Genomic DNA, 12260 nt, shown 5'->3' with positions numbered 1-12260 from the left:
TGTTTTTTGTAATGGAACACCCTATATATTTATTGATTTTCGGATTCTCGAAAAAAAAATAAAGAACAATTTTTAAATTACAATAAAAACTAGCTACATTGGAATTTACCCGGTATAGCCTAATATGTAGTTAAATTAACTATTATACTTTAAATCATATTACAACTTCACCCAAAAAGTTATACAGGGTGAGACAAAATATTGAACATTGGTCACCTATAAAAGCAACTTACCTTTTTATTTTAAATAGAACACCCAGTATATTATTCCGATATTCAATGGGGAATTCATGTCTCTTCAAAATACTATTAAGGTTGCCTACCCCTCAAACAAAGATTTTCCTAGATATTTTCATTTATGTACATGATTTAGTGTTAGTTTGGTTTGGCTGTGATATGCATGACGTTACTTCAACATTGCTGTCTAATTATTGCAACTTTAACAACTAGTTATCAATTTGTGTCAGGCAAAATAAAAAAAAAATCTCAGAAATTTGCCGAAAATGCAAACTTATCCTACGTCAGAGAGAATTGTGTTAATAAAGTTAATAAATTATTCTGAATAAATGTGGATTTTAATCAGAAATCAATATAATAATAAGTTATGAAAATGAACGTCTCTGTTGTTATACATAAGCATTCGTCAAAAAATGAAATAAAATTTTTAAGGCGTTACTTTTTGCCACACTGAATACACATACAAAATTCAGTTTTTTAGTATTTGGAGCAATTATTATTAATCAACGCAAACAGTTCAATTAATGTAGTTTGAATACCGGAATAATATTAATTGGTCCTTTTTAACAAATATTTAAATAGTTTTTTTTTTATTTTTTTAATGAAATAAACGAATTATATCGACAATATTAGTACAATATGTACTCTTTCAAAATTTGTTACATCTTTAAAAATAATCTAAAATGTCAGTATTCCATGGATATATTAATAAATGATGTCTAAATTATCGGAAAATGCATTTCTATGAAAACATGAAGAGATAGGTAAAAAGATGGTATAATACAATTTGATATACAATTAAATTGTGCATGGTTGTGTTGATTCTCATAAAATATACAGGGTGTTCCATTTAAATTAAACAAGTTATTGTCGTTTAAAGCTACTAATTATTTAAAATAAATTTTTAGACATTAAGGTAGTATAATTTTTATTAGTATTGCAACACAAAATTTAGTAATGTGGTGAACCCCCAAACCTGTATACGCAAAATATAAAAGAAAATTCTCGTATTAGGTATATTAGTTTTGAGTTAACACATAAAATTAAAAAAAAAATTTTGGAACTTTAGTTTCGGAGATATAAATTTAATGGGACCTTTTTAAAAAAAATAATTTTATTTTTCAGAAACTATTAGAGACAGACTTTACCAAAAATGCTTTTCATAACTACTAGTGGGTAAATGAATTTCTAGATATATTACGAATTTTTTTGGAACTTTAGTTTCGGAGATATAAATTTAATCGGACCTTTTTAAAAAAATTAATTTTATTTTTCAGGAACTATTAGAGACAGAGTTTACCAAAGATGCTTTTTATAACTACTAGTGGGTAAATGAATTTCTAGATATATTACGAATTTTTTTGGAACTTTAGTTTCGGAGATGTAAATTTAATCGTACCTTTTTAAAAAAATTAATTTTATTTTTCAGAAACTATTAGAGACAGAGTTTACCAAAAATGCTTTTTATAACTACTAGTGGGTAAATGAATTTCTAGATATATTACGAATTTTTTTGGAACTTTAGTTTCGGAGATATAAATTTAATCGTACCTTTTTAAAAAAATTAATTTTATTTTTCAGAAACTATTAGAGACAGACTTTACCAAAAATGCTTTTTATAACTACTGGTGGGTAAATGAATTTCTAGATATATTACGAATTTTTTTGGAACTTTAGTTTCGGAGATATAAATTTAATCGTACCTTTTTAAAAAAATTAATTTTATTTTTCAGAAACTATTAGAGACAGACTTTACCAAAAATGCTTTTTATAACTACTAGTGGGTAAATGAATTTCTAGATATATTACGAATTTCTTTGGAACTTTAGTTTCGGAGATATAAATTTAATCGTACCTTTTTAAAAAAATTAATTTTATTTTTCAGAAACTATTAGAGACAGAGTTTACCAAAAATGCTTTTTATAACTACTAGTGGGTAAATGAATTTCTAGATATATTACGAATTTTTTTGGAACTTTAGTTTCGGAGATATAAATTTAATCGTACCTTTTTAAAAAAAAATAATTTTATTTTTCAGAAACTATTAGAGACAGAGTTTACCAAAAATGCTTTCGTCGAAAAAATTACCTAACAACTTGGAATTGCCATAAAATAACTATCAATATTTAAGAGAAAATATAAAAAAAAATATTTTATTTTTATCTACATAGAAATAAATGATAATTGAAATTTGATAAGCATCAAACACTCAGTACGCACCAATCTGTTTCAAAATACCGAAAACAAAAAGGTTACATTTAGAAAGAACGCACCCCGTAAGCAGCGAAGGCCCTTCGTAACAATATCCTTATTCGGGAGGGTACGATTAAATAACCTGTAATGATCGTCTCGGCGGCCGAGAGGGTCGAAAACAATGCGCAATCAACGAATTACGTCATTAGGGGGACGGGGCCGATCGCCGAGTACGTGTTAACTAAGACCCGGAGAAAGGGAGGAGAGAGAGAAAGAAAGAGCACCCGGACCGTTAAGTCTCGCGAATTGTTATAATTATTTTTTAATGTGTAGTGGATATTGTGTACGCCCATGAATAAATATGAAGTGGCCCCTCTGCGAATGCAAATGGGCAATAAAGAATTTCGAACCCCTAGACGGGGCCACTTTTCGTCGCTTTTATAGGGATTATTAATAATTATTATTATTCGTTTTTTTCTCGCTCATATTGTTTGGTTGAATTAAAATAGTTATACTTACTTATACAATTCGTTACAGATTTTGTAGAGTTAAATTAATATACATTTTATAAGCACAAAAACGCAAAAACAGTCCTCAAATTCACGATTTCTTAAATGCAGGCTATCTTTCTTTATGATTTAGTTAAATTTTCTAAATCAAATCAAATTAAATCATATCTTTATTTCTAATGTGGTACATTTTTATACCGGGTGTTGCATCGTTGAGCGAGACATAGGAAATCCCATGTAAATTTTAATGGGGTCAATTATTGGCTTCCCTAATTATTTTAGAGAATAATTCTATTTAGGTTTATTGAAGAGCACTGAAACCCACATTCAAAAGAATAACTTTAGATATTTTTGATTAGCCCGTTTACGAGTTATCGCCGATTTCTTTTTAAATATTTCTCCTTTCTTATGGCCCTGTATTTACTTATGAGCACCAGTCAAGGTAAAAGATAACTGTCAAATGAAGTTGTCATTTCAGAAATTTATCTATTTAGTGCTTTATTATTATTATTAAAAACTCATACCTACATCGAAAATATTAGCCATGAATTACACTACCGAAGAAAATGTATTGCTGATTAAATGGTATTATCAATGAAATAGTTATCAAAAGGTGTCGGACATGTTTGCTGTTCTGTATCCGAATAGACCGATATCTGGAAAATCTAAAATCGCAAGGAATATCCAGAGATTTGGGACCAAAGGTACCCTAATAAATAGCTGCAGATGTGAAGCAAGGCAGGAAGAAAGAGAAGATGCAAGAAATAATACCGACTTGGAAGTTTTATTGTGCGTGGAAGAGAACGATGGAAAGATCCGCACAAGGAAACTTGAGGATGAAATAGGAACAGATCACACTACAGCGTTTCGAATTTTGAAACGACATAAATACTATTCCTTAATATTAAATATTTTTAAATATCTTATAAACCAATGATTTTAAACATATTTAGCCCTTATAATAAATGCTTTTTTTTGGGCCCAAGAATCCAAAAATAAAATAAAATACCGGGTGTTCCATAAGAAAAAATATAACTTTGGTATGAATCTTAGTTCTGAGACACCCTGTATATTTCAAAATAATTTTGAATTGTGCACATTGCCTTCCCACATATACCCAAAAAATATTTTGTTTCTACATCTTTCCGTTTTCGTATAATCAACCGAGGCCAATATATATACATTCATACATTCACTGATCCATCCATACATCCAAACAAACTTTCACGTTTATAATATATGTAAGATAACAATAATCCAAATTTGTCTAACCTGCTGAACTTGGAATGGTGGCATGAGGTCCCATAAAACTACCCAGTTTGGCGCTATGATGATATGAGCTCATAAAGAAGTCGCTCTGATATTTGTAACTGCTAGGGTCGCTCGTCGCCGGTTGAGTTGCAGCTGCCAAACCTTGAAAGTCGAACTTGTAGGCGTACCTCTTTCCATGCACTTTCGTCATAATGTTTTTGTCGTAATAATACCTGAAAATATTAAATAATTATGTAGTATGTCTAGTACATACCTTTACAGGGCAGATGTCTTAAATAGCGATGGATTTTTTTTCGATATATCGATCACTATCGATATATCGTTACCTATCGATGCTATGTAATGATAGCAGTTCCATTAGTATCAATAATTATTGATAACTATCGATGTATTATTATACAGGGTGGTCCGAACTGTATTCCGGAAACTTCGGCAACATATTCTGCAGATAAAAATAAGTAGATAAGTTATCTATAAACTTTGTCCCAAAATGCTTAGTTTCGAGTCATCCAGGGTGTAGTATAGTTTCATTTTTATTTCGTTTTTTTCCAAATAATTTAAAGTAACGTCAATTATTTGGATGAAAATTGGAAACTTGGAGTTATTTGACATGAAAATTTGATTTCGATGTCAACAACGATATGCTTTGTTACCCTATTAGAATAAACATTGATATGAACTTGCAATGTTTTTGAAACAATTATGTTTTATCATAATTTAATAAAAAAAATTAATTTCTAAGAAAAAATTTATGATTAGTTTAAAAAAAAAAAAGTTCTCAAATAAACGTCATTCCATATCAAATAACCATCTATCAGCATCTGTAAAGTGGAAGTGAATTGGGATTTATCGAATGAATTATTTTACGGATTTTTAATTTATGAATGATTTTGGATCGAATAGTTTTATTCGAATAAAATCATTCATTCAGTTTAATATATAAGATAATTGACAAATCCCCGTGCGACTAATTTTATGAAATTGAGCCACGATCTAAACAAATTCTTTTGATAAATGAAATTTGGTATTCCTTTGATTTTTGGAATGATCATTGCATTTTAAGTTCTATTTAAATTTTTATAACTTCGCCCTCAAAATACTTGTATTTTTGCGTTTATTAAAAGCTTAATTTACTAAAATAGTAGTTATTTATGTAATTTTATTTATTGACGATTGTGTGTATGTGCAGGTGGTCAAAATTTTTCCGAAAATTTGTGTGGTTTTCCGTAGTCCGATCTTTCAATTATTTAATTTTATATGATATATGGTCTATTTTTAATGGGAAATTTTGAGAAGTAACAATTTTTAAGAGAGATCAGATGAACTTACAATTAATTTTAAAAATACATATTTGGTTATCGAACTCAAACTATGGGGTGAGAAAATTAAAATGAAAGTTTTACACGTGCCAATTAAAAAAAAGTTAACGATGTTTGTATTTTGTTTATGCTAATTTTCTTACATGTAGTTTTTGCGAAGAAATATTTCATTTGTTTTTTAAAGTAAATGCCAGTAAAAGTAAATATTACTTTTAAACAGTAATATAAAGACAATATAAATAATTTTGAAAAGATAATTTTTTATTTATATTTTTATTCCATTACATCATTATGCTTAGAAAATTAATATATTTTATATTTACTTGATTTATAAAATTTGTATGTTAATATAACAAATTAAGTTCTGTAATTATTATTATTATTTGAAAAAACCAACGCTTCGAGTCATCGAGAATAGATTTAATAACACTATTTTATTTTTGGCTTTGTCTAATATAATATAATTTGACATCTAATTTGTTGTTTATTTGAATACTACATTAAAGTTGAGATTAAAGTTACATTAAATGATTTTCAAATTTTATATGTTAATAGGTATAACAAATTATTACTGTTTATTATTTATTAAACCAGTCTAATTGCTTATAAACATTGTATAAATTCTGATAACTTTTATATATAACAAGTATTGTTGAATGTGTTATATGTAATTTATTAATAAATATGCAGAATATATAGACATACTATCCCTAACTAACTAAAGTCAAACAATAATATTCTTTGCTAATATCAACTAATACCAAAATATGGCAACAGCGCCCGCAACAACCCCCAATCATAATGTATTTTCTGTATAAATACTAGCACCTCAATAAAAAAAATCAAAGATGCCGTCTTCTTTCATAGCATTGCCACCGACCGCTGTCAGGTTTCTCGAAAGAAACCTACAGCCGCCGTGCGACAACTAAAATTCAGTTAATATTTTATTATAATCGATACTGACGAATAAATGAATTTCATAAAGAATGAATTTTATAAATGAATGGTTTTTGCTGCCGAATTACTAGAATACAATATTTTAAGGCAGATTACGGATTTATTCGTGTTTTTATTCTAATAGTTTTCAGGGATAATTTTCAACCTAGATTATTAAATTATTCGAATGAAAATACATTATCGAATGTTTCGTATAGTATTTTGTTACAAATAGTTCCCACTACTAGTTGAAATACCATCTACTCAGCATGTTAGTCAACTGGCATGTAAAGGACTATTTCCAAAAATATCTTGAGAACTGTTGCTCCAGTAGCGATTTTTATCAAGTCGACATATTTTACGTAGAAAATAACGAGTAAATTTCATTTCTTTCAGTTAGTTATTCAGATGGATAAAAAGTTCCATTACTATCAACAATTATTGACATGTATCGGCGCCCCCTGTATTATTATCATTTTGACATCAAAATCAAATTTCTCGGGTATAATTTAATTTCCCAGAAACTAACTTTCATTCAAGTATTGATGTTATCAGACAATTTGGAAAAAATCGAAATAAAAATAAAACTTCTACACCCTGTATCTATTTACTTAGTAAATTTAGTGACATATATTAAGAACTACAATACAGTCAAATTTAGTCAAACTGTTCACTAACTATTTCCATAGATGTGCTATAGTGGTCACTTAAGAACTTTATATAGAGTTTCATTATAGCTATGTTACTATTGCCAAGTAGATACATTTATATTATAATTAGCGTGTACCCGCGACTTCGTTCGCGTCGAGTTAATCATTTGTAATGGTGATGATAAAGCAAAGCAAGAATTTCCATTAACATACAAACTGGATAAAATTTTCTCACATTTATGTCAGCATGAGAAAAAACAATATGGCGATATTATTATATAACTTGGTAATATTTGAGGGGTAGTTTCATCTCGTTGGAATTTGACTTTCAAAAAATCCGTTTGCCAAAAATAACCTTTTTACGTCAACCAGTTTAAGCAGAATCGTGGTTAATCAATTACCCAACTTTGTGGAACATCCTGTATGATTTTTTAAAAAATTTCAAAATATGTAAAAAAACAAAATAAATGGTGCGTGTCGAAGCGTTTTCCCGAAAGACTGACTGTTTTTTAAATAACAAATATTGTAATATTTGAGGGGTGTTTTCACCCTCTTGGAATTTGATATTCGAGAATCCCTTCCTTATCGAACCTCTACACCCCACAGTCAATCCGTTTACCAAAAATCAGCTTTTAACATCAAGCAGTTTAAGCAGAATCGTGATTACTCAATGGTCATATTTTATGAAATACCCTGTATAAATTTTTAAAAAATCTTGAAATATGTAAAACAACAAAATAAAATATACATACGTGTTTAAGAGTTTTTCTGAAAAACTCACCGGTTTTTATAATTGAACAAATAACAAAATAAAATATACGTGTTTAAGCGTTTTTTCGGAAACTTGACCGTTTTTTAAATAAAAAATATTGTATATAATATTTGAGGGGTGGTTTCACCCCCTTGGAACTGGAATTTCGAAAGATCCCTTCTTATCGAACCTCTACACCCTAGAATCAACCTGTATGCCAAAATTGAGCTTCTTACGTTGAGTGGTTTGAGAAGGATCGTTTTTAATTTTAAGTAGTTGAAATTCATAAATATATTTTGAACACCCTGTAGCATTTAACTAAAATATCTTCTTTTTAATCTCTATAGAACTCTCATACCAAATTTTGGTATTCCAACGTCAGAAACAATGGTCCCACTTTTTTACCACACTGCAATTTAACATTTGTATAAACAAATTTAAATATTACGCAAACTATTAATTTTAGGTATATAACATTATATATAAAACAGTTATAGAATTTTACGCAGAATCTAGAAATAAAATAAAAAATAGGGTGTTGCATTTAAAAAAACCAATGTTATATCCACCACACATTTTTGAAGCACCCTGTATGCTCTATAATAATTTTAAAATGTGTATCTTAACCTTCCCTATAACTTTTGTATTTAACATTTTTTTGTAAACCTTGAAACAAATGAGATAATGGACTTTACTCTATCGTTGACTCACTTGGTACAGATGTAGATGTTAAAATATATGTAGAAAGCAATTGTTTTAAACGAATTTTAAACATAATACCAAATTTATGATAATAAATAAAAGAACACTTTTGTTTTGTTTAAATATCTATATAAAAGATTCTTTTTTCAACCCTGGTACAGTCACTAAATAATTAAAAGCACCAATAAAAGTCTGCACATAAAACACTCCTCCTACTCCTATTTTCCATTATGCTTTGCGAACAGTTTCCACCCATAGCAAATTTACTATCCCTCAGACAAAAACTCATTTCTATTTTGACCGGCAGTTATTGGATTTGGTAACTCTATTAAAAATCAATCTGACGTCAAAAAATGCCATTCAACCTTCAATTAAGAGTTCGGAGAATACAATCGTATAAAAGTGATTTTCGATTACTGTCAACAATTGTATTTTTACAGAGAAAAAAATCATAACATATTTATCTAGAACATTGGCTATTAGTGGTTCGTTCTACGAAATTATCGTGAAATGAGCAGATAAATCAATGAAAAATTGTTATGGGATAATGAAATATATTATTATATCCTCTCTATAATTAACGAGATATTTATAAAATTTAATTTGGAAACTTAGTATAAAGGTCTCAAAAGTGGCTCATCCCTATAACTATTTTGTTTTTTCATATAAAAAATTGAGATTTGGTATGTTAGTATATGACATATGACATAAGTTAGGATTGATTGACGTATTCAATTGTTTTCGGTCACTTCCTGTTTCACCGGAAATGACTACAACTTTTGATTTTTAAATGACACCCTCCGTATTTTGTTACTTTATTCGATAGAAAATGACACTCTGAATAGAATGACATATCATATGTCAACTTTTGACATTTTCGAATATGGTTTATTTGAAACTGCAACATGCGATTCATAATGACAATTTGACTCAAAATACCAAGCGTGTGGTACCAAATTATTCGTAAAAAAATGCCATTTAAAAAAAATGAGATTAACATTAGACGTTCAAATTTATTTTTCCAAGGCTCCTTGATTAGAAATTAGTGTTTTTAACACAGCCATGCCACTCTAGATTGAAATTTAAAATACAATTTTCTTTTAAACGAAAATGTCAAAAGTTGACATATGATATGTCATTCTATTCAGAGTGTCATTTTCTATCGAAGAAAGTAAAAAAATACCGAAGGTGTGATTTAATTAAATTATTCTTTTTAAATCTTTAATGAAAGTATAGCAGTTTTACTTGGAATGAGGTAGATAATAATTATTCAGTATTGGAACTAAAAGAATTTCGAACTTCTATTGTCTTTATTTATTAAAATTTACACAACGTATCGATAAAATAAAGAACTACTCTAAATCCTAAAATTTCATTCAGAGAATCTAAAATAGAAAACTTGATAGAAATTCGGATTTTATCATGCACTTTGTCTATTCTTACTATCAGTATTAAACTGGACTGATCATAGCCATAATGGTCTAAAGAATCTAAAACTGTTTAAATCCTCTTTTGACTGATGACATTTCTTCAAATGTCACTTATGGACTAGATGTCGTAATAGTGATTATAGGCATAATCATTTTTTTATATCATATTTATTTTAATTCAATGGCTCAAAAAACATAAGCGTCTTAACTATACTGCAATATTCGGTATGTTTCGACAAAATAGTACATTGTTTTATTAGGAGTAAAAATGACACTTTCAGTGGCAAGACTGTATACTGCTGTATACGTTTGACATAGAAACGAAAAAAAGCACAAAAACATTTTTTCAAACATTTTTACTCCGAATAGAACATGCAATTTTTTTTCAAGCGTTACAAATAATTTTTTAAGCAAATTTAAACGTTTCTAATAATATAAAAATATTTAAAAGTAATGTCAAGGATCCCCACCCTAGAGTCCTTTTTCCGCCCACCATGCATGAATTTTCGAAATTCCAGTTCCAAGGGGGTGAAACCACCCCTCAAATATTACAATATTTTTGATTTAAAAAACGGTCAAGTTTCCGAAAAAAACCTTAAACACGTATATTTTATTTTGTTTTTTACATATTTTAAGACATTTTCGAAATGTATACAGGGTGTTTCGAAAAATATGGCCATTGATTAATCACGATCCTGCTTGAAGCGCTTGACGTAAAAAGCTGATTTTTGGAAAACGGATTGACTTTAGGGTGTAGAGATTCGATAAGAAGGGATTTTTCGAAACTCGAATTCTAAGAGGGTGAAACCACCCCTCAAATATTAGAATATTTTTTATTTAAAAACCGGTGAGTTTTTCGGAAAAACTCTTAAACACGTCTGTTTTATTTTGTTGTTTTACATATTTTAAGATTTTTTAAAAAACGTACGAGAAGAAATAAAGTTTTTAACCTATCCTCGCTGTTAAAGTATTATTTAATCTACCTTTGCGGTTAAAGTACTATTTTATCTACTATTTTTGATAGATATAAGGCAATTTTAACAGTTGCTATGGAAAAAATAAATAAAAATTTAGTTATTTTCTAAAATTGTTACCTATGAAAAATGTGATCTAAATAAGCAATAACCGTGAAAATAAAAATGCAAGACCTCAAGACTAGCGATGGGAACTATCGAATAAATTAGACTATCGAATGGTTACTGAATGAATGATTTTAACTATCGAATGGTTTTATTCGAATAAAATCATTCATTCATTTGTATACTAAAGCATATGTGACAACCTCGCCGTGCGACTAAATGGTTATCGTTGAGCCACGACTATCGAATGCTTTGGATAAATGAAATTTAGTCATTTTGTATTCGTTTGATTTTTGTGTGCGTCAGTGCATTATTAGTTCTTCCAAATTTTTATAACTTCGCCGTATAAATACTGTGCTATTTTTGCGTTTATTAAAATATTTAAAATAATAAAATAGTATTTTTTTTTAATTGACGATTGTGTCCGTGTGCAGGTGGTCAAAATTTTTCCGAAAATTTGTGTGATTTTCCGTAGCCCGATCTTTCAATTATTTAATTATGGTATATGGTTTATTTTTTAATGGGAAATTTTGAGAAGTCGCAATTTTTAAGAGAGATGAGATGAACTTACAATTAATTTTAAAAATACATATTTGTATTTTAGATGTTTTAATAATATGAATTAGTTGAATTTAATAATCATATTTAAGTAATGTGGTTAAGTAAATGGTTATCGAACTCAAACTATGGGGTGAGATAATTAAATTGAAAGTTTTAAACGTGCCAATTAAAAAAAAAAAGAAAAAAAGTTAGCGATGTTTGTATTTTGTTTATGCTAATTCTCTTACATTAGTTTTTTGCGAAGAAATATTTCATTTATATTTTAAAGTAAATGCCAGTAAAAGTAAATATTATATATAAATAGTAATATAAAGCACCTAATATAAATAATTTTGATTTCTAATTTTTAATTTATATTTTCCTTCCATACACTGCAATGCTTAGAAAATTAATAAATGTTAATATTTCATGATTTTAAAATTTGTTGTTAATATAACAAATTAGTTCTGTAATTATTATTATTTAATTAACCAACGTTGCCACAAAAAAATTAGAGACTATATTATTTTTAAGTAGGATCTAATAATAATAATTTTGACATCTAATTTGTTGTTTATATTTTGCTACTACCTAAAAAAATGTTCATATTAAATGATTTTAAATTTTGTTGTTAATAGGTATA

At 28.1% G+C, this 12260-nt stretch overlaps 1 protein-coding gene across 1 annotated transcript in view; it reads right to left on the bottom strand.

Annotated features, from left to right (window-relative positions):
• The window catches only part of LOC115880892 (transcriptional regulator ERG homolog), a 125578-nt gene that overhangs the window by 15208 nt on the left and 98110 nt on the right, over positions 1-12260 (bottom strand). The window contains exon 6 of the mRNA XM_030898220.1: positions 4211-4422. Within this exon, the coding sequence (XP_030754080.1) occupies positions 4211-4422 (212 nt within the window). The remainder of the gene's footprint in view (positions 1-4210; positions 4423-12260) is intronic.

This window comes from Sitophilus oryzae, unplaced genomic scaffold, assembly GCF_002938485.1.
Source record: "Sitophilus oryzae breed Bouriz unplaced genomic scaffold, Soryzae_2.0 scaffold_1660_pilon_pilon, whole genome shotgun sequence".
NCBI lineage: Eukaryota > Metazoa > Arthropoda > Insecta > Coleoptera > Curculionidae > Sitophilus > Sitophilus oryzae.
Note: the sequence above shows the minus strand (reverse complement) of the source record. Positions and strands in the feature narration are given on the sequence as shown.